At 39.3% G+C, this 24,248-nt stretch overlaps 1 protein-coding gene across 4 annotated transcripts in view; it reads left to right on the plus strand.

The window, feature by feature from the left end:
• Positions 1-24,248, plus strand: part of TSNAX (translin associated factor X) — a 53,060-nt gene that overhangs the window by 22,776 nt on the left and 6,036 nt on the right. For 2 of the 4 annotated variants that reach the window (XM_024765586.1, XM_024765587.1), the window contains exons 5-6: positions 3,998-4,125; positions 8,155-10,077. In XM_024765586.1, the coding sequence (XP_024621354.1) occupies positions 3,998-4,125; positions 8,155-8,532 (506 nt within the window). In that variant the 3' untranslated portion in view covers positions 8,533-10,077. Of the gene's footprint in view, positions 1-3,997; positions 4,126-8,154; positions 10,078-14,787; positions 14,835-19,882; positions 20,661-24,248 lie in introns of those variants that run through there. The other 2 variants (XM_024765589.1, XM_024765588.1) reach the window with 2 other exon arrangements.

Below are 24,248 nucleotides of genomic sequence, written 5' to 3' on the forward strand. Positions count from 1 at the left end.
GCTGGGCACCATAGCTAGCCAAATGGACCGTCACACATAGTGTTACCATGAGAGAATAGATGAGAGACGGGTTCAGTTTAAGTGATACCCTCACTCCTGACTGATGTCTTCTGCCTTGAACTACACACTGGATTTTGCACTTTGTCAAATCAGCTTGAGATTATAGGTATACAGATAACGGCCATCCTCCATCTGTGGGTACACTGGCTTATACCCATTAATCTTGATAATTAACGTTCACATGATGAAATCATCGAGCCTCACCAGGAAGCCCTGGGAAAGCTTGTGTGCACCACCTCCAACTGATAGAACCTTAGTTTTTATGCTCTCTCCCCCATCAGTTACCACATGTATGACAAGAACCTTGATACTTGTGTTGGATTCCAGCATTTAAAACACTACTATTTTTGCTCGACGTGGCTATGAAGTGTAAGCCAACTGTAGGAACTTGGGGGCAGGATTATGCCTAGAAATATTGAAGAAGTAGTGTTTTATATTAACTGTAGGAAAATTCATATTATAGGGTACATACAAGCCTTGTACTGTTGTTAATTTAAAGGATATTTATATGGGTTTACATACCCACCTTTGAAATGTATAACTACATGAGTTATAACTTGACCATAGCGTGAGTTGAGGCTGATGATGGTTGGTGGAGGGTGAAATTAGGCAGGTGTTTATAAACCACGTTAATGATTTTGCACCGTATTCGGAGAGCCATGGAAAGCTATTGAGGCTTTAAGTGGGGGAGTGACGTGGTCATAGTTATTAAAAAGGCAAACAGTCTGTGGTGTGAGAGTGGATAAGAAGAGGGAAAAAAATGGATGGAAGGAAGGGCGGTCAGGAGGCTCTTGGAACTGGCAAAATGAAGAGGGCTAGGCTGGGAAGGAAGATTGTGAACGCCTTGTGGGACATGTTGGTCTTGAGGTCCCTCTGATGGGATTGTCAAATACGCATTTGGATACGTGTGACTCGAAGCCAGAGATGTAAAGTTGAGGGATTGAAGCCAAGTATAGGTAAATTTGAGAGCCTGGGGTTAATTGAGGCAGAGACTAAGAAGACATGGCTAGAGAGTTAGAAAAAAGGGGAACTAGGAGATGATGCCATTCAAAGGAACCAAAGGGGAGCTTGTTTAAAGAAGGGAAAAAGGGGTCAAAATGCTGAACGCTGCTACAGTTAAGACTGAAAAAATGTCCATTAGACTCATCAACTATGATAACTTGAAGTGAAAGCTGTTTTGGTGTAGAGATGCACTCAAGCTAGAAGGAAGTAGTCTGAGAAGTGTGAGGTGAGCTTACTGAAATTTAACTGAAGGCGAGGAGAGAGTTGGGGCAGTAGTTGTGAGGAAGGTAGGGCCAGTGGATGGAAGAGATCTGAGAGTGTTGATGTTGATAGTGTCCAGTAGGGGACATCAGGTGGAAAACCTCGTATGTGGAAGGGAGAATCCACGTTAAGGTTCCTGCTGGGATTGTATCTTGATTCTGAGGCTAGGCTTGCTGGCTGGCCTCAAAGGATGGAACACCTCGTCCATGGTAATAGGGGTGAAGGGGATACGGTATCATTATGTATTTTCCTAAGTCCCTGTTGTATTCATCAGTGTCCTGCATAGTAATTTGAACAGGGAAAGTTTAATATAACGAATTAACTGTGTAGGGGACTGCCTTATAAGAGGAAACATGAACTCTGAAGAGTACAGGAGTATCAGACAGGAGGCATCCACTACCCCAGGGCAGAGGCAGAAACACATCTCAAGGAGTCCCCCCTCCCGCCCCCCCTGAAGTCGTGGGCCATTGGATGGCTGAGATGTCGTGCTGATGGCATCACTGGGAAGCTGTCCGTGGGGAGGTGCTGGGCCGGGAGACTCCTTGCCCAGGGAGGTGGCTCCCTGGGAGATGCTCTCTGGGTCACAAAGGGAATCTGCCCCCAAAGAGGGGCCTCGGGCTGCTGCCCGCCTGGAGCTGTAGGTTCCCCACGCCTAGAAGGCTGCCGAAGACGGGCACACCAGAACCCGGAAGAGAGCTTTCCCCCCTTTGCTGTCCTTCCAGGGCCCTCTACCAGCAAAGCTCACTAATGTGCCAGCTGGCAAAAGAGAAGCGTGTTAGGGTCCACCCCCATTACCTGCACTGATGGAGCTGAGGGACAGTAAGTTGACGAGTGGCACTTCTGTTATTGACCTTTCAGGTTTTCTCAGTTTTTGTTGTTGTAGTGATTGTGATGATGAATATCCTTGTCCATAAATCTTTCTGCATATCTTCGTCTTTAGCTCTCATTTGAAAGAGCCAGTCACGTTAGAGCATGTTTAGAGATGTGATGAGTGGTTCTTAAGTGTTGCTTTTTGCTTTTGTATGCCTGAAGTATTTCTGGAAGGAAATGAGAAATACAGATTGTCGTTAGGGAAGGGAACTGGGTTTTATGAACCTATTCATAAAACTAAAATGTTACAGAAATTTAATTGTAAATGTTAAGGGATGTTATCTGTTTTGTTAAACTCAACTTTATTGTTTCATTTCTCAGCATGTTAGGTTTATTAAGCAACGTGTCCTATCATGTCTTACTCTGTCATCAGGAGACACTTATTTTCTAACCTTACTTTAGCATCATTTGCTGCTCAAAATGAGTCAGGGTATTTTCATTTAGTTGTTTCCTCTTATTGCTATAAAAACCAGGTCATGCATTTCCTTTTGTGTCTTTGACCCTAGTGTGGCATTTGTGACAATACCACAGTGGCCAGCCTTCTCAACGCTGTTGCTGCCAGGCCTGACTTTCAGTGTCGGCTTTTGGGAGGCTCTGTGAGTGCAGGACTCTGTCAGGAGAAGTGTTAGAGAGAGAACTTGAATACCGATGACCCTACCAAGTTCTGAGTTCTCTTTCTGAATTTGTTCCCCTCTTCCTGTTTTTACAATAACGCCTTTAAAAAGAAGACTGAGTTTCTTAACCTGACAGTAATGATAATCATTTTAAGAAATACTTTTCCCCTGTAAGTATTACCTTATAGATTAAGACATAATAAAGTAATGCTGAAAATTGTGACGATAAAATTTGGTTGTTTTAAAACACTTGAAAAAGTATTTGTAGTACTATTTTCAACCTTTACCGAGCTTTTTTTTTTTTTTTTTCCGTATGCGGGCCTCTCACTGTTGTGGCCTCTCCCGTTGCGGGGCACAGGCTCCGGACGCGCGGACTCAGCGGCCGTGGCTCACGGGCCCAGCCGCTCCGCGGTATGCGGGATCCTCCCGGACCGGGGCACGAACCCGTGTCCCCTGCATCAGCAGGAGGACTCTCAACCACTATGCCACCAGGGAAGCCCACCGAGATGTATTTTTAATTCAGTGAGGACTCTGTAGAATTTACATCTGGTACATCTGGTATTACTCATTAGCTTTTTTTTTTTTTTAAACGTAAACTGCTGAAGCAGAAAGGATTGATTTTGAAGTATGAGGAAAACAGTATTCTGAATTTTGACACTTTAGTCTGCATTATTTACTGTGTTTTTTTACCTATTAAAATTTTAGGAAAGAGCCAAATGATCTTTAATTTTATGTCTCATTTGATTGAATCATTGTCTATTTTGCTGCTGAAGGGAGCAAAAAATAATCTGTATAGTTTCTGTTAAAGCCTATCAGAATTTTTAATAGCCCTTTCTTAAATTCTTCAAAATATATTTCTCTGAAAATCTTTGCCATTTCTCTGTCGGAAAGAGTAGATTTTTAAGACAAATGGGCTCATGAAGCACGAAGAAGAAATTGAACACCTTTGTACTTGAGCTGTCTAAAGTTCAGCCACAGAAATGTTTGTGTGTTCAGTGTAGTCCCCACCATCTATTCCCAGGTGGTCCCTTGTGTTCTTTCTAAGACCTGAATCTAGGGCTCATATTCATAGGAGGCACCCATTAAGCTTTTGTTGAGCTAGGTGATGATTAGTTTGAAGTTCTTTATTATGACTTTCTTATTATTAATTCAGTGGTTGTTCCTTAGTAATTTTTTGGTTGGTTTTTCAGGACTGCAGGAATATGTGGAGGCTGTCTCTTTTCAACACTTCATCAAAACACGATCACTTATCAGTATGGATGAAATTAATAAACAATTGATTTTTTCAACAGAAGACAATGGGAAAGAAAATAAGACTGTAAGAATTTAAAATCATATTTCACATTTATTACATAATTTATGTAACAGTATAATGATTGTAGGCGGTTTATTGGCTTATGATGCTAAGAATATTGAGATGGGAAGGTTCTTTCTACAGTGTGATTTCATAGATTCCTAAGTAGGGAAATGGTCTTTTTAAATATTTTAGTTAGTGGCTCAAACAACCGTGGGTATGTTGGGGGAAAACATTACTCTTTACATAAAGCATTATTGAGTAATTACGTAAGTCCACTTTTGGTTTTACTGTGTATTTTACTATGTGCCCTTTATAAGCACTGTCTCATTTAATCCTTTTTTTAACCTTATGCGGTAAGAATTATTACCCTCGTTTTTCAAAAAAGGCCTTTAGGGAGTTTAAGTAACTTACCAAAACCTAGTTAGCTAGTAAGCATGACAGGTAACTTTGAAACCAGGTGTCTCGCATCCAGAGTCACGAGTGTCCTTGTCCATGCTGCCGGTGTTTCTCACCATGTGCCCCAGGGACCCCTGTGCCAGGTGTCTACCTCAAAGGAGTGTTTTAAAGGATTTGATTTAAAGGTTTTAAATTAGGTAGCATACAGCACATGCCACATAAGTGCTCAGTAGTTAGTTGTCATTATCAATGTCAATATCAAGTTGTTATTACATAGTGAGAGATGTTAATTACTGAGTTCATAATGCTTTTATCTGAAATATTACATAGCTTCTCTAAATTAAGAAAAGAGAAACTTTGGCAGTTCAGCTTTTAAATAAATACTATTTTTTTCCCCTGGGTTTCAAGATACAGTATTCAGGCCATGAGGTAAAATTTTGAATATTTGGTAACCTCCTGAGATAGCAGTACACATAAAGATACAATTAAACAGTGTTTTTCCTTTCTTTAATTTTCATCAGTTTTTCTTTCATTATTATTTTTTTAAAAATCACTCGAAGAGTTAGGATAGGCAGGCAGAAAGTGGAAGAAGCTATGGAAATCATCTTTTCTTGAATGTTAATAAAACGTTAATTTTGAAAAGTGAGATTTAATTTGGCATGACAGATATAACTTACTTCAAGGAAACCATGTATTGTCTCAATTTTAAAAATCATGTGAAGTTTATTAAGGAGGAAATTCATCTTGAGAAGTAAAATTCCTTCATGCCTTTTATTTAGTAAAGATTGAATTACGGAAAGAAGTAAGGTAAGCCTGTTTGACCCTGCTTCTTTTTTTTTTTTTGTGGTATGCGGGCCTTTCACTGTTGTGGACTCTCCCGTTGTGGAGCACAGGCTCCGGATGCGCAGGCCCGGTGGCCATGGCTCACGGGCCCAGCCACTCCACGGCATGTGGGATCTTCCCGGACCGGGGCACGAACCCATGTCCCCTGTATCGGCAGGTGGACCCTCAACCTCTGCTCCACCAGGGAATCTCGACCCTGCTTCTTAAATACATCAGGCAAATTATCATGCCTCCCTTTCAAAGTTCTCTCTAGTTCAGAATGGAAATATAAAGGCAAAAGGTAAAGAGAAGCTGAGAGTTAAAACACTATTCTGAGGATTTAGGTAGTAAATTATTGTAAGGTGTCATAATATTCATATACATATAGTTCTCAAAATGTGAAGACCACATTCATAAATAATTTTTCCCTTTAGTGCTAAAGATTGTTCTTGGTGCTGAAAATTCTGGGAATTCAGTAGGGGAAGGTATTTTGCTCTGACATGCCTATTGAGAGTAGTGTCAAAACCATTTAATTTTTTAAAATGTTTTATTATGAAAAATTTCAAATACACAAAAAAGTGGAGAGAATAGTAGCACATGAACATCCATATACCCACTACCTGGATTCAGTAATGAACATTTTGCCATATTTGCTTCATCTAAATGTTTTTTGCTAAACTACTTTAAGTTATGGATGTCACGATGTTTTACCCCTAAATACTTCAGGTCCATCTTGAAAAACTGCTTTTTAAGTAATTTTCTTTTCCCTAGTTTCTAATATGTATTATTGGTAAAGCAGAATTTATTTCCTTGACAATTAGTTGAAATTTGTTCGTTTTTTAACACACTTTTTTCTTCAAAATCCACTTCTTAGTTTATAATCAGGGAACTCCTTCTGTCCAATGAGAGAAACAAAGAACATTAATGTTTTCTTAAGCAAAAGTTACTTTTATGAATGAATTTATGAAAATGCCCGCCACCTCCCCACCTCCTCTACCCTCACCACCCACGGTCTGTCCTTTCCAAAAAGATGCCAGTTCTCTTAACAGTTAATAGAAACAACACATAGCAGGTCAGGATAATTGGGAATTATGTCAGGATAATTGGGAAGCTGACTTTGTATACTTACCCGGTTCTACCATTAACTAGTTATATTACCTACAGTGTTTCTTGGACCTCATTCTTATACTCTACATTGAGAAGGTTGGAACAGATGGTCTCTGAAGAGTCCAACAGTGCTAGGATTTATGTATTGGATACAGAGCAACCAGAGTCATCTTAATAAAACCTAAATTTGACTCTGTCATTTCCTTGCTTAATTCTCAATGACTCTGTTACCTATAGGTAAAGTTCTAATTTCTTAATGTGACTTTGTCCCCTCGCTCTATCTTTCTAGACTCATCCTGTACCACTTCTTACTTTAAATTTTACTCCAAAGAAATACCTCACTTGTTCCTCAAATATACAGCTCGATTCTCACCTGCACGCCTTTGCAGTTCCCTCTGCCTAAAATGTCCTCCAATATAATTGCACCCCACCTAGCTAAGTCTCATACAGACTTTTAATAACAATTTAGACATTGCCTCTTTTAGACAGAATCCAATAGAGAAATTGATGTGGAGAGAGGAGACTGACATAGTGATGGTAATGGTGATACCAGCTAACATTTATTGAGTATATACTTTGTGTTGGGCATTATGCCAAGAACTTGGTAAATGTTATCTCATCCTTAAAATAAACCTCTGAGGTAGGTACTGTTATCCCATTTTACAGATGAGGAAACTGAGGTTTAGAGAGATGAAATAACTTGCCCAAGGGCATACACCTTATGAAGCAAGGTCCTGGAAGAGGTGGGAGGAGATGGGTCAAGGTCATTTGGAAGAGTTAACCTCAAACAAGAGGAGGGACAACTCATCATCTGAGACTGGAGGATAGAAGGTAAAGATGGATGTGGACATAAATAAGTTATTTTGTTTTTTTTTTAGGGATAAGGTAATTGAGAGAGCTTGTGCCAGGTGGTCTGGCAGATAACCAGGCCAGTGAAAGTAGGCAAGATTGTTTACTGAGAGTGAAGAGGTTTGGGATTGAGTAAGGGCTGAGGAGGAGAGAGGTGAAGGTTTGGAGTAGTGTTTGAAGAGACTGGAGACAACCATCTAAGAAATAAGCAAAAGGACTGGTGAGTAATTTGTAGTGGTACAAACGCTATACAGTTGTGAGTGTTATCAGTTTTTAGCCCAGTGGTACTCAGCCACTTGAATAAAGCACTACCAAGAGTAGATTTTTATTACTGATTTAGGGTTGTGTTTTTGCTGGGCAGGTGCAGTAGAAAAATAGGAGCCTAAAGGAACTGAGGCGGGTGTAGCGAGAGAGTAATAAATCCTGACGGCTAGTGCCGAGGGGGACAGGAGAGAGGCCAGAAAGGGACTAAGTGATTGAGGAAAACATGACTGGATCCTGAACCTGGAGGGCTTTATGATTTGTCGTTTAAGTAAGTCAGTCATTGTCTTGCAGTAAAGTCAGTAGGCCTTGGTTAAGAATGTTTTGATTTTATCTTGTATGTCAAGTGAAATTGGAAATGGTTGATTTTATAATGATACAATATTAGATGTCAAAATTATCTTGACGTCGTAAGTTCAACTCCCTACTGAGGGCACGAATCCGTCTTGTAGCGTCTCGAATGGTCATTTAACAAAACGGATCATTTTATTTAGAGAAGGTTAGTATGATTGACCTGCTGTTGATTTTGTTCCTTCTGTGAGATACATGCATAGTCACTTTTACACAGTGTATTTTCTTTGTGTGTGTGTGTTCTTTTTGTTTGTTTTTTACCAGCCCTCTTCTGATGCACGGGATAAGCAATGCGGTACCTGGAGACTGAAAATCACGCCTGTTGATTACCTTCTGGGAGTGGCTGATTTAACTGGAGAGTTGATGCGAATGTGTATTAACAGTGTCGGGAATGGGGACATTGACACCCCCTTTGAAGTGAGCCAGTTTTTACGTCAGGTTTATGATGGGTTTTCATTCATTGGCAATACTGGACCTTATGAGGTTTCTAAGAAGCTGTATACCTTGAAACAAAGTCTGGCCAAAGTGGAGAATGCTTGTTACGCCTTGAAAGTCAGAGGTTCAGAAATTCCAAAACACATGCTGGCAGATGTCTTTTCAGTTAAAACAGAAATGATTGATCAAGAAGAGGGCATTTCTTAGAGTAACATTTCTCAGTTTTCTGTCTCTTAAGAACTCCTGAGAGAGACCAATTTGTAAGACTGTTATTTAGTATATCATTTGACTTTATTGTGGCTTTAGAAATGTTTTCAGTTGTACTTGTTTTAAATTGTATACAGGCTGTACATAAAATTACCAAAACAAATCATTTCTTACTCGTGAAAATTTGCATACAGATGTTTGCCTATATGCCTGTTTGACTTTTTGCTGGCTAAACCTCATCATTTATCTTTGTAAATGTGAACATGCTTCAGAGTGCACTTTCTGCCGTACCTATTTTAATTTAGTGTGTGTGAATTTTGGAGCGGTAATATTTAGTGGAAGACAGTTATAGTTTAAGTTGGTGATTTTTAAAAAATAAATATTTAGTTATACATCTGGACTTGAGCTTCCTGTTTAAATTTCTTGATAATATTGTGCCAAGCCTCCAAAATAGGCTTAATTCATAGACCAAGAGTTTAAAATCACATTACCAGTATACTTCATGAGGTATTGTGGTGAGAATTCATGTTATATTCTGGCTAATTTTAGGTCATTTTGAATCCATATGAAACAGCCTTCCAGAAAAATTGACAGGTACCCAGATGTTAGTTTCTACATTTAATTTTTGTCCTTTATCACAGAAAGTCTGATAGAGAATTGGCACTAACATTGTAATATTTTCACTGATGTTTGAGTTGAATTATATACTTGCACATACAACTGAAAAGGTAGTGATTATTTAGCAGTTTTTGTTGTTGTTATTATATTTAATTAGGCATGTTTGGAGGCTTTCCTATTCTAACATCTATCAGAAATTACATCTAAATAATTATAATGAAGTTTTGAAAATTCTGAAATATTAAGTTAATCCAAATCTTTATAGTTGTCCAGTTGTGTTAATGCATAGTATGAAAAGTTGCCAAAGAAGATTTATCACGTACAATTCAGCAATAAGACAGTTGTCAACGCAGTTGGGAATAGCAAGTAGTATCACTAGTAGTAGAAGTAGTCTCACTATTCATATTTAGAATTGGAATTTGCCTACTGAAATTAGTTATTTTAGGAATATTAGGAATTAGTTATATTAGGAATTTGCCTACTGAAAATAGTTATACCATTCACTGTGGTGTGAAACTGACTTGAGCATGGCACTGTTGGCTGACAACTAGACATTTCCATTTGGTTTTGTGAGTTTTAAGAATCTAGATACTGGATTTTATTTTTGGAAAGATTAGCAGCTCTGTTTGCAAGGGCTTATTCTTAGAAAGGGTAATTTTCCAAAAATGATCACCTAAAGGAAAATAAAATATATACATGCCTAATAGATTAGGTTTGTTTGTTTGTTTGTTTGTTTTGGTGGTAGTAAGTTTTTTCCATTTCCCTACTCGAAGATATACAGCTGAAATATAGTTTTATTACATATTTTTCTTTCCTCTGCCACTTGAAGTTAAATTTATAATGTTAAAAGTAAAGTAATAATGGATTGATGAATGTCTTACAGATGTTTAAAACTGAACTCTTTGAATAAAATATTAAAATACAAAAGTTAAGCTTATTTTTTGGTCAGTTGAGAAATACTTAATCAAACTGTTATAGACTTTTTAGCCTAAACAGGAAACTTGATATAGACTCGCTTAATGTGGAGATTTATGATTTCTTAAAATGGGTCCAGAAGTAGGGAGAGTTCAGAAAAGACATCTTTTCACATCTCATTGACCTAGACTGGGTAACTTTCCAGTCCCTCAAAACCAGCTAGTGGAAAGGAGGATGAGATCACCTTGATAGATCAAGGTGCCCTTTATCTGAGAGAAGAGCAAACACAAGAAACCGAGTTAAGGTGTTGCCATCTTAGGGGAAGGGGAAATGGCCTTTAGGTCCGCAGTCAGCAGTATCTGCTACAGGTGGATTGGTGCCGGGCCTACTGATAACATTTCTACATTGCATGTTATACTAATACAGTGGGTGTTAGACCAGGATGGTAGAGGATCTCTAAATGTATCCTGAATGTTTCAAAGTGGTTGCTCTCATATCATCACCTGTGGTGATGTTTTTCATCTTTATTATAAAAAGAAATTGGTTCTAGGTAGCATGGCAAGTTCCTGAGAAATTCTAAAATAAAACTGGGTTATTTCCTTCATAAGTAATTGCTGCATTTATGAAATCAGTGTTTTTTCCACCATACACATTGCAGAGCCCTAGGGCTTTTCTTGAAGGTGATCAAAGAAAGGTGTTATTTAAATGAGGGATTGGTGGAATGGATTTAAAAACTTAATACAAACTCTTTGCTGTCTGCAAAAGACTCACTTTAGATTCAGAGACACAAATGGACTAAAAGAATGGGAAAAGGCATTCCATGCAAACAGTAACCAAGAGAGCTAAACAAATAGACATCAAGACCTTCTTTTTCTTTTGGCTAGAGACAAAGAACAACATGTAATGGTAAAAGGCTCAATCCATTGAGAATGCATAGCAATTACAAACATATGTATATTGATATATAAAACAGCAGAGCCCCAAAATACATGAAGCAAAATCTGAGATAACTGAAGGGAGAAATGGACAATTCAGTAGTAATAGTTGGATAATTTAATACCCGACTTCCTATAATGGATGGAAGAACAAGACAGATCAGTAAGGAAATAGAGGACTTGAACAACACTGTCAACCAATTAGATGTGACACCGTATATAGAACACTCATCCCAACAAGAGAAGATATATTTTTCTCAAGTGTGTGTGGAACATTATCCACAAAATGTCAGGCCACAGAACAAGTCTCAATGCAATTAAAAAGATTGAAATTATACAAAGTATGTTCTCTGACCACAATGGAATGAAGTTAGAAATTAATACTAGAAGTAAATTGGGAAGATAAATGAAGCAACATACCCCTAAATAGTGGGTCAAAGATGAAATCACAGGGAAATTAGAAAATATTTTGCGAAGAATGAAAAAAACACAGTATACAACTTACGGTGTTCAGCAAAAGCAGTGCTCAGAGGGAACTTTATAGCTTTAAATCCCTGCATTTAAAAAGAATGATATCAAATCAAGAACCTAAACTTCTGTCTTAAGAAACTAGAAAAAGAATAGCAAAGCAAACCACAAAGCAAGCAGAAGAAAGGAAATAAAGATTAGAGCAGATATAAATGAAACAGAGAATAGGAAAACAATAGAGAATATCAGACAGTGGAGAATATCAGTTGGTTCTTTGAAAAGATGAACAAGATTAAAGAAACCTTTGGCTAGACTGACCAAGGAAAAGATGACTCAAATTACTGAGATCAGGAGTTAAAGAGGAGACATTACCACTGACCTTACAGAAGCAGAAAGTTTATAAGGGAACACAATGAACAATTCTAAAGTTACATAACCTAGATAAATGGACAGATTCCTAGGAACTCACAAAACTGACTCAGGAGGACACGGAAAATCTAAATAGAACTATAGCAAAGAGGTAAGGTTACTAATAAAACTCCCAGTGAAGAAAAGCCCAGGACCAAATGGCTTCACTGTTAAGTTCTACCAAACATATAAAGATTGATACCAGTCCTCAAGTTCTTTCCAAAAAAGTAGGGAACAGTTTCTAACTCATTTTATGAGGCCAGTATCATTGTCATACCAAAGCCAGACAGTACTACAGACCAGTGTCCTTCATGAATATAGATGCAAAAATCCTCAACAATATACTAGGAAACCAAATTCAGTCACAAGTAAAAAATGATTGTACACCATGACCAACACCATGGAATTGCATCTCAGGAATGCAAGGTTGGTTCAACATGAAAATCAAATGTAATACGCCATATTAATAGCACGAAGAGGAAAAAACCATGGTTTATCTCAGTAGAAACAGAAAAGTCACTTGACAAAATCCAACACCCTTTCATGACAAACACTCAAACTTAGAGTAGAAGCGAAATTTCTCATCCTGGTAAAGGGTATTCGAAAAGCACACAACATTGTACTTAATGGTGAAAGAACGGAGAGCTTTCCCTCTAAGATCAGGAACAAGACGAGGATGTCCAACATTGTACTGGAGGTTCTAGCTAAGGCAATTAAGCAAGAAAAAGAAACAGAGGGCCTCCAGATTGGAAAGAAAGACGTAAAACTGTCTCTATGTGGAGATAACATGATCTTATATACAGAAAACCTCTATAAAGAACCCTCAAAACCCCCCAAACTATTAGTAATAATTAATGAATTAAGCAAGGTCACAGGATACAAGATCAATACATAAAAATCAGTTCTGTTTCTCTACACTAGCAATTAAAAATCAAAATCAAGGCAATAATTGCATTTACAATAGCATTACAAAGAATGAAATATACAGAAATAAACTTACCCTAAGAAGTGCAAATTGTACACTGAAAGCTGTAAAATGTTGCAGAAGAAAAAGGCATCCTGTGTTCGTGGAATCTATGGGTTTGGACATTCTATGGGTTTGGACAGGTCAATTGATTTTTGACAAGGGTGCCAAGACCATTCAATGGGGAAAGAATAGTCTTGAACAAATGGTGCTGGGACAGCTGAGTGTCCACATGAAAAGAATGAAGTTAGATCCTTCAAATCATATACAAAAATTAATTTAAAATGGAGGGAATACAAATATGACCTAAAACTATAAAATCCTTAGAAACAGGTGTACATTTACTTGACCATAGATTAGGCAGTGGTTTCTTAGGTATAACATCAAAAGCACAAGCATCCAAAGAAAAAACTAAATTGAAACTTCCATCAAAATGAAAAACTTTCGTGCGTCAAAGGACACTATCAAGGAAGTGAAAAGGCAACCCACTGAATGGGAGAAAATATTTGCAGATGATAATCTGATAATATAGTGATATAATGATACTAGATATATGTATCTAAAATATGAAAGGAACTCTTCTTAACAACTTAACAGTAAAGAGACAACCCAGTTTAACAGTAGGCAAAGGATTTGAGTAGACAGTTTTGGAAAAATGATATCACAAATGACCAGTAAGCACACGAAAAGATGTTAAACTTCATTAGCCATTAGGGAAATGCAAATCAAAATCACGAAGTACCACTCTATACCCACTATATATATAAATTTTATATCTATATCTTTTATATAATAAAAGAGAAAGAAGGAAAGGAAGGAAGGAAGAAGAGGGAAGAAGGGAGAGAAAAAAAACAGAAGGAGAGGGAGACTTGTGCATGAATGTTTCCAACAGCATTATTTATGGTAGCCAAAAAGTGGAAACAACGCAAATGTCCATCAGCTGATGAATGGATAAACAAGGTGTGTTATACCCCTGCAATGAAATATTATTCGGCCATAAAAAATTAAGTGCTGTTACTTGCCTCGTGGATGAGCCTAGAAAACGATGCTAAGTGAAAGAAACTAGATACAGAAGGCCGCATATTGTATTATGTATTGATATGAAATATTGGTGGCATTGGGGTGCTTGAGGGGTTTGGAGTGACTAACAATGTGGGGTTTTTGATGAGGTGATGGAAATGTTCTGGAATTAGTGGGACTGTGCAACCTTGTGAATATATTAAAACCCACTGAACTGTGTACTTTAAGATGGTGAACTTCATGTTATGTGAATTGTATCTCTATAATAGTATTTTAATGTTTTTTAAAAAGTGGATTTATTGTTTCCTTGAAAATTTGCTTGAAATTGCCTGGTATTTTGCTTATGGGAAGACTTCTTTTTTAATTATTCAGTTTCTTTAATTGTTTAGGGCTGTATAAGTTTTTCATCATTTCTTAATGGCAAGTTTTGATAAATTACATTTTTCACAGGATTAATCCATTTTGTCTTCATTTTCAATTTTTTTGATACAGTGTTGTTAATGTTATGTTATTATATTTATATCCTGGCTATATATGTATTCATAGTATATATTTGTGTTGTCTCTCTGTATAGATGTTTTTAGTCATTTTTGCCAAATGTGCCTCCATTATGTTAGTATTTTTAAAGAATTAATTCTTGCTTTATTTGGCTTTGGCTTTTTGCTAGTCTCTTTTTTATCTCATTGATTTATACTCCGATTTATTATTTCCTTGTATATTTTTTGGGGGTTTATGTTCTAATATTTTTATAATACATTATATTTTTTACATTTTTGCTTATTTTTAGACTTTTTCCACTGGGTCTTGAACGTTGGTTTTATAATTAATTTCAATAAATGTGGAGTACTTTTATTAGTAAGATATTGTGCTGACTAGTCTACTTTCTATATAATCCTGTACTGATCTACCTTGATCTCTTATTTTTAGGGGACTAAGGAATCCCGCCCCTTCCTCGCAAATCTGGGAATTAGTAGGTACTTGATTAGCTTCTGTTTGTTAATTCTGTGGTTTCTATTGGTATCACCTTTCTATCTTTTGACAGTTTCAAAAAAAATCTATTCAAAAAATACCATTGAAATCTTGTGAAAGTTCTGCAGTTTATTATTTTAAAAAAAAATTTTAAAGGTATTTTTATTTACTTATTATTATTATTTTTTTTGGCTGCATTGGGTCTTCCTTGATGTGCACGGGCTTTCTCTAGTTGCCGTGAGCGGGGGCTACTCTTCGTTGCAGTGCGCGGGCTTCTCATTGCGGTAGCTTCTCTTGTTGCACAGCACAGGCTTTAGGTACACGGGCTTCAGTAGTTGTGGTGCATGGGCTCAGTAGTTGTGGCTCGCGGGCTCTAGAGTGCAGGTTCAGTAGTTGTGGCACACGGCTTAGTTGCTTCGCGGCATGTAGGATCTTCCCGGGCTAGGGATTGAATCCGTGTCCCCTGTGTTGGCAGGTGGATCCTTAACCAGGGAAGTCCCCCTGCAGTTTAGTTTTGAAGAAATACTTCGAGTCTGTCTTTCTTTGAGTGCACGGTTTGTTGCATCCAGAATTGTGAATGTGGTAACTTGCAGCCTAGAGCAGTAGCATTGCAGCCAAATCAATCATCTGTTTATCTTCCAGATGATCTTGCTAAAGGAGCCCCTGTTGGTTCCTGATTCAGAGTGGCTCTCCAAACAATGAGATCAGGTCCTGATTTCCATCAGGGTTGGTGAGGTCTTCAGTATCCCTGTTCAGCACACTCTCATTTGGGGCTCTGTCGATCCCTGGAGGGGTTATGTACAGGACCAGTGTCCTTGGACCCTCTATACTTAGAGCCATCCAGAAGTCTAGAAAGTACCTCATGGTCAACAATTTGTTCAGGTTGATGGGGTGTCACATTTGCAACTCATAATCTTGTTTTGAAGTTGAGACGTGAAAGTTTTTAGATGATTTATACATTAAATTACAACCCACAGGTTAACTATAGGACTTTCTTACATTTTGTCTAAAAGTGCATTTATGTAAATTCAGCTGATTCTTAAAGCTCTGAGGTAGGCAGGGAATGGTAATATCCCCTCCCACTGCCCCCTTTATATGTAAATAATGTAACTGAGACCTAGAGAGGTTAAGTAACACGCTCAAGGTTACCTACCACACTAGACAAAGATTTGGGATTAGAAACTACGTCTAATGAAACTTAGATGACAGCCTTTCTGCAATGACACACCACTTTTTGTGGTTCTTAATATTGTATGTGACCTTGAACAGGCTTACCTTAAGCCTTATTCTTAATGCACCTTAGTTTTATCATCTGTTAAATAATATGGGCCTCACTTTTCTCAGGTGTTTTTATGATTGAGCCATATAATCTGTGTGAAAAAGCATTTCAGGGCATGAAGAACCCAGGAATATAACTTACTGAATAGACTCTACCTGCAAAATTTTGCATGTAATTTAAGGAGATGGCATGGACCTTCACAAATCCATCTATGGATGCTCTAAAACTAAGTCCCTGAGACCCAGATTAAGAGACCTTGTTGGGGCTTCCCTGGTGGCGCAGTGGTTGAGAGTCCGCCTGCCGATGCAGGGGACACGGGTTCGTGCCCCGGTCCAGGAAGATCCCACATACCTCGGAGCGGCTGGGCCCGTGAGCCATGGCTGCTGAGCCTGCGCGCCCGGAGCCTGTGCTCCGCAGACCTTGTTATTGGAGGAGTCCAAATATGTCTTTCACATTGTACACTTGTATAAGCATGCAGTTTCCATGGTGATACTCTGACAGGGGCAGATACTCAATTTTGTTATAGTTGTGTGAGTGAAATGCTGACATTATGTTAGAGAATTTCTCTAGTTAGAAATGCCCACGACTTTCATGTCATTCTGAAATGCGTCTTTGACCTCAAAAAGCCAAGAATCACTGGTCTAGATGATTTCTTAAGGTCCCATGCACCATCAAATACTTTATAAGGGGCTTCCCAGGTAGTGAGGTTAAGACTGCACTCCCAATGCAGGGCGCCTGGGTTCGATCCCTGGTCAGGGAATTAGATCCCACACGCATGCCTCAGCTAAGACCTGGCACAGCCAAATAAATAAATATTTTAAAGATAATAATGAAAAGAAGTCTTTATAAATCCAAGGATCCTAACTAGATGAAGCCATTTCTAGGATTTATGAAGTAGTGGGCTTTTCTTCGGTTCGTTTGTTTTTTAAACAATAAGTGAAGTTCTGTTGAGTGCATGTTCCAGCGTTGTCCCTTCCCTTGTCCCCTAATGCAAGTTCTCATTTGGTAGAAGCACACTGATATTTTAATTCAGAGACTACCTATTGCTCTTGTTCCTTATGCATCTATAATTGGTGTGTTTCAAGAGAGAAGGTTTTTGCCTTGTGGAATAAACTATACATAGTTAATTTTCAGTCATACCGTCTTCAAATTTTAGGGTAAAAGTGGTTATTTCTCTTTGTTTAACCTTTATTCAATATTTTTCCGGCTTAACTGTGATATACTTGACACATGACATTGTGTAAGTTTAAGATGTAGAATGTGTTGATTTGAAACATTTATAAATTACAAAATTACTACCAGCCGTCATACTGTTAGCTACTGCCCCAGTTGATCCCCATCCCATCACATAGTTACCATTTCTTTTCTTTCTTTCCTTTTTTTTGTTACTTCCGTCACTGTACATAGAGACAAGCCATTTCTTTTTGGTGGTGAGAACATTTAAGATCTACTCTTTCAGCAACATTCAAGTATATGATACAGTATTATTAGTTATAATCACCACGCTATGGATTAGATCCCCACACTTGATAATTTTATCCCGGGGAGGGTGTACTCTTTGAAAAGTATCTCCCCGTTTCCCCTACTTCGCAACCCCTGGCAACCACTACTCTATTCTCTGTTCCTCTGAGTTTGTCCTCTTTAGATTCCACCTATAAGTGACATCATATAGCGTTTGTCTTTGCCCGCCTTATTTCACTTAGTACCATGCTGTCAGATTCCTTCCAGATTGTTGCAAATGGCAGGATTTCCTTCTTTCTCACGGCTGAGTAATATTCCATTGTATACAGTCAGTCCTTCGTATCCTCAGGTTCTGCATCTGCAGATTCCACCAAGTGCAGATGAAAAATATCAGGGAAAAAAATTGCAGAAAGTTCCAAAAACCAAACTTGAATTTGCTGTATACTGGCAACTATTTACATTATGTCTACAACTATTTACGTAGCATTTACATTGTATTAGATATTATAAGTAATTGAGAGGTGATTTAAAGTATGTGGGAGGATATGTATGGGTTACATGCAAATACTACATTTTTTATATAAGGGACTTGAGTATCCATGGATTTTGGTACCTGCAGGGGTGGTCCTGGAACCAATTGTCCTTGGATACTGAGGATGACTATATATACCACTCTTTATCCGCTTATCCATTGATGGACACTTAGGTTGTTTCCATACCTTGGCTGTTGTGAATAATGCTGCCATAAACATGGGAGTACAGACATCTTTTTTTTTTTTTTTTTTTTGGTACGGGGGGCTCTCACTTTTGTGGCCTCTCCCCTTGTGGAGCACAGGCTCCGGACGCGCAGGCTCAGCGGCCATGGCTCACGGGCCCAGCCGCTCTGCGGCATCTGGGATCTTCCCGGACCGGGGCACGAACCCGTGTCCCCTGCATCGGCAGGCGGACTCTCAACCACTGCGCCACCAGGGAAGCCCCAGACATCTTTTTGATATCCTGTTCTCATTTCCTTTGGATGTATACTCAGAAGTGGGATTGCTGGATCATACGATAGTTCTGTGTTTAATTTTTTGAGGAAACTCCATACCGTTTTCTATAGTGGCTGCACCATGTTACATCCCCATCAACAATGCACTAGGGTTCCCTTTCCTCCACATCCTTGCCAACACTTGTTATCTCCTGTCTTTTTGATAATAGCATTTCTAACAGGAGTGAGGTAGTATCTCATCGTGGTTTTGATTTGCATTTCCCCGATGATTAGTGATATTGAGCATCCTTTCATGTACCTGTTGCCATTTATTTGTCTTCTTTGGAATACTGTCCAATTCCTCAGCTCATTTTTTAATCAGGTTGTTAGTTTTCTTGCTACTCCTTATATATTTTGAATATTAACCCCTTTTCAATTATATGACTTGCAGATATTTTCTCCCATTCAGTAGATTGCCTTTTCATTTTGTTGATTTCTTTTGCTAAGCAGAAGCTTCTTAGTTTGATGTAGTCCCACTTACTTGTTTTTGCTTTTGTTGCTGTGCTTTTGCCATCAAAATGTTTATTATTTACTGGTCTACCTTTTGGGGGGAAAATCCTATTTGTAACCCATCTCAGTGATCTTTTGAATAGTATAAGCAATTACATATGCCAAATCCCAAGTCTTGCTTTAAGAAACATGACAGAAGAGCATCTAGGAAATACAAGAACACAGGACTCAAAGTCCAGAACTTTTTTCCATATCATAATGTAAATAAAAGCCTCCAAAACTCTTTGTCTACCTAACAGAACCCACACGTACACATGCGAGCCTGCGTGCACACACACACCCACAGTAGTTTTTCTGGATACCTCTTAGTACTCCCCTGCGTGGAGGGAGAACGGATAGAAGCTTTGGCAACGTTGAAGAGGCAGAATCCTAATGGCACTGATCCTTTAGCAGTCACGATTTGAGCCACGCACCAGGTAAAGCATCTCAATTAACTGAGGTTTTGACTCAAGGCACAGGGAACATAGAATAAATAGTAAAAGAAGAAAATTATAAATATCAACTCTCACCTTGGGAGCAGTTGCAGAAACAAGGACTTTAGTGACAATGCATATTTTCTCATTGCTTTGTAATGTATCTTTTATATTTTAATCAGTTGTGCCTTTTTTTTTTCCTCCCCTTTTCCTGTTATTTCATATAGGGCATGTTTTTGTTGAGTAAACTTTTAATCTAGTCTTCAAGTTACAGGATGGCAAAGGCAAGTTGTATTGAACCAAAAGAGGAATGAAGATCAGAGGTGGGTAGTGACTGATAGGACTTCCTCTCTCCCCTCTTAGGAAGAAAGTGAACACCCTTGGTTGTGGGGAGGATCAATGCATCCTATTCGGTGGAAGCATGAAGTCGCCTGGAGGTTTAAACCTAGCTGGAAAGGTGTGAGTGCCACCTAGCCAGAGGAGTAGACCGTGCCGGGCACTGCCTGCTGATACTTGGTACTAGGTCTGCCTCCTAAACTCTCGTTCTGCATTGTAGGAACTGGAAGCCTGGAAACCACACTTCCTTGATTCCCTCGCGAAGAGGGTTTATTTGCAGTCTCCCAGTGAGAGGCACATGTAATATTTGAAAAGCGGAAGAGAAACAAAAGCCTTGGTTGCTCCTTCAGCATCAGAGGCAGGGTCAGGCTTGCTCAGATGGCATACGTGAGGTCCTGCAGGAGCTTCCACACTCGACTGATACCTGCTTCAGGGCTGCCGGCAGCTGAGATCATCAGCCATGGTTTCCTGCAATTCCTGTGACTTCTGGGTTTCCTGAACTCACTGGCAGCTTTCCCTGACCTTCCTTTCACCCAGCCCTTCCAAGGTTTTGGAAGCACCTGTGTTAAATCCTTTCCTCTTTGTTTTCTGTTACCTCGAGTGCTTTCTGTTTTCCTGACTGAATGCTGACTTCAGGGAACAAGTGGTTCTTAAGCCTGAGAAGAGGTGCCCGATCTCTCTCGTTGAAGAAATGCAAGTTAAAACTACAAGTTGGCCCTTTTCACTTATCAGATGGGTTAAGAGTTGAAGACTGGGGCTTCCCAGGTGGTGCAGTGGTTGAAAGTCCGCCTGCTGATGCAGGGGGCGTGGGTTCGTGCCCCGGTCCGGGAAGATCCCACATGCCGCGGAGCGGCTGGGCCCGTGAGCCATGGCCGCTGAGCCTGCGCGTCCGGAGCCTGTGCTCCGTAACGGGAGAGGCCACAACAGTGAGAGGCCCGCGTAACACACACACACAAAAAGAGTTGAAGACTGGTAACGCTATGTTGGTATGAGGGAAACGGGGACTCACGCTGCTGTGAAAAGTAGAAATTGACATTGATCTCTACGAGGGGTGTTTTGGTAGCATCTGTCAAGTTTATTCATACATTTGTGAAATTACATGTTCAAAATATACTCATTATAGCAATGTTTTGAATATTAAAAAGTCAAATGTGAGTGTCCTTCCATGAAGGACAAATTAAATCAATTATGGTGCAACCATAAAATTAGATGCTATAAAGCCATTAAAAAGAATGAGATACGGCTTCCCTGGTGGCACAGTGGTTGAGAATCTGCCTGCTAATGCAGGGGACACGGGTTCGTAGCCCTGGTCTGGGAGGATCCCACATGCCGCAGAGCAACTAGGCCCGTGAGCCACAACTACTGAGGCTGCGCGTCTGGAGCCTGTGCTCCGTAACAAGAGAGGCCGCGACAGTGAGAGGCCCGCGCACTGCGATGAAGAGTGGCCCCCGCTTGCCACAACTAGAGAAAGCCCTCGTACAGAAACAAAGACCCAACACAGCAAAAATTAATTAATTAATAAACTCCTACCCCAACATCTTAAAAAAAAAGAATCAGACAGCTCTGCATGTCCTGTTATGGAAAATTATCCATGGTATTTTAACTGAAAATAGCAAGATGTAGATACGCCACTGCTGTGGAAAAGGTTAAAATAATTTGTCTATATGCTTTTGTTAATGCGTAGACTATTTCTAGAAAAATACAGACAAAATGACAAGAGTGCTTGCTGGTGCCCTCCTTCCACTCGTGAATCAGTGAGCAAGGGTACAAAATAGGTGGCACATTTGTAGGCTTTCTGCGATGTAAAGCAAGGGTCCCCAACCCCCGGGCCATGGACCGGTACCAGTCCACGGCCTGTTAGGAACCGGGCCGCACGGCAGGAGGGGAGCAGCAGGTGAGCCAGCCAGCGAAGCTTCATACGCTGCTCCCTGCCGCTCCCCATTTCTGGACCCCAACCCCGTCCAGGGAAGAATCGTCTTCCACGAAACCGGTCCTTGGTGCCGAAAGGGTTGGGGACCTCTGATAAAGAGCTCGAAACCAAGGATAATATTGGTATTATTATTGGTTTTTTTTGTTTGTTTTTTACAAGGTCTGTTTCTTCTACCTTTTGGCTCTTTTTTTCTCCAGATATCTGTACTCTACTTCCCTCATCACTTTTAAGTTTGTGCTAATAGGCTACCTTCCAAATGAGGCCTGCCTTGATTTAATTTAAATCTCCATTTGCCACTTATTCCCAACACACTTTCAGAGAGTGGCATCTATAGAGAATATACTATGAATGGTCTCCCTGACGCTATGGAAAGTACCACTCCCTGCTTACATAAGTAACATGGAACCAACTCAAGTATTCTGCTTGCCAGTTGTCTCCCATAACTAATACATAAGCTTTCCAGGGGGAGGAATGTCTGTATTCCCTGGTCTATCCCGACACATTGAACAACCCATGGCACATAATGGGTGCGGAGTGAATACTTGTGGAACGAGTAGACAGGTGGATGGTTTTCAGTTCTTTGATGTTACAAATAACATGGGAGTGAGTGCCTGTGATGATTAACTTCACGTGCCAAGCTGACCGGCCGTTGGAATGCCCCCGCATTTGATCAGACATTATTCTGGGTATGTCTGGTGAGGATGTTTTTCGATGAAATTCACATTTGAATTGGTAGACTGGGTAGAGCAAATGGTCCTCCCTAATGTGGGTGGACCTCATCCAATCAACTGAGAATGTGAATAGAACAAAAAGACTGAGTTGGGAATTTCTCCTGCCTGACTGCTTAAGACATTGGTCTTGTCTGGCCTTTGGACTCAGACCGAAACATCAGCTTTGATTCGTTCTTGAGCCTGCTGGATTTTGAATTGGAGCTTTACACCATTGTGAGTTGCTGTAATTGGCTCTCCTGGGCCTTCAGCTTGCCAACTGCAGTTCTGGGACCTGTCAGTCTCCATAACTGCATGAGACAATTTCTTCTCTGTCTCTCTCTTTCTGTCTCTCTGTCTCTCTCTCTCTCTCTCTCTATATATATATATGATTTTGTCCCTTACTGCTGCTAGTTTTACCTATGTAAAATTGCATTTTTTTTGTCAGCCAAAAACTATTGAAATTTTAATGTGGTCTAATCTAACAGTGACTATCTCTACAATTAAAACTTTTTGCCATTCATATTTCTTCTTTCATGAATTACTTATTCATATAATTTTGACATTTTTCTGTTAGATCATTTCCCCCAAACCCCTCGTGGCTGCTCCCCTAATTTTGTAGTTCTTCTTTATATAAATACCTTCTCCTGATCTGTGGTTGGGAGTGCATTTTCTTTTCTCATGCAGAAATGTGTTATTTTAATGACATCAAATGTACCAGTTTTGTATGCATTGTGTTTTTATTGTCTTATTTAAGAATGTCAGCCATACCCTGAGGTCATAAATAGCCTATATTTTTGTCAGTAAGTTTTTAGAAATTTGAAAGTATTGCTTTTGTCCATTAGGTTTGGAATCAATCTGGAAATTTTTTGGTATTCCAGAATATGGTGTGTAGTATGAAGAAGATGTCTTCTGTTTCAACGTGGATTGAAAACTTTTTCGATCATCAATTTCTCATAAGAAATATGGGTTTCCTTCTAGGGTCTCTGTTTTCTATCCCACTGGTCTATTTGCCTATCCTTGTACCAATAACATGCTTGTTAATTACTATGAGTTTACAATGAGTTTTGATAAATGAGAGGACAACTACTCCCACCTCATTTTTCTTCAGAAATTTCTTAATGTTCTTGTATTACTTTTTCTTTCAATATTTGATAGAATTCTGCATTGTGTTTTCTTTTTTCTTGTGTTTTTTTTTGTGTGGCATGCGGGCCTCTCACTGTTGTGGCGTCTCCCGTTGCGGAGCACAGGCTCCGGATGCACAGGCTCAGTGGCCATGGCTCACGGGCCCAGCCGCTCCGCGGGATGTGGGATCTTCCTTGACCGGGGCTCAAACCCTTGCCTCGTGCACTGGTAGGCGGATTCTTAACCACTGCGCCACCAGGGAAGTCCCTGATATACTCTTTAAAGAAGTTCCCTTCTCTTTCTAGTTTGCCAAGACTTTTTCTTTTTAAAATCATGATTCTGTCAATTCAATCAAATCTTTTTCTTGCATCTGCTAAGAAGATCTTATAGTTTCTGTACTTTAATCTGTTTATATCGTGGATTATGTTAATGGATTTTCTAATGTTAAACTATTCGTGTATTCCTGGAATAATGCAAGGATGTTTTCCTTTTTAAAAATACACACTTCTGGTTTGGTTTTGCTAATATCTTATTTAGGATTTTTGCATCCATGTTTACAAATGAGATTGACCTGTAATTTTTCCTTCTTGTGCCGTCCTTCTCTGGTTTTGTTACCAAGTTTATTCTAGAC

Source organism: Neophocaena asiaeorientalis, unplaced genomic scaffold (genome assembly GCF_003031525.2).
Source record: "Neophocaena asiaeorientalis asiaeorientalis breed wild unplaced genomic scaffold, Neophocaena_asiaeorientalis_V1.1 scaffold369, whole genome shotgun sequence".
Taxonomy (NCBI): domain Eukaryota; kingdom Metazoa; phylum Chordata; class Mammalia; order Artiodactyla; family Phocoenidae; genus Neophocaena; species Neophocaena asiaeorientalis.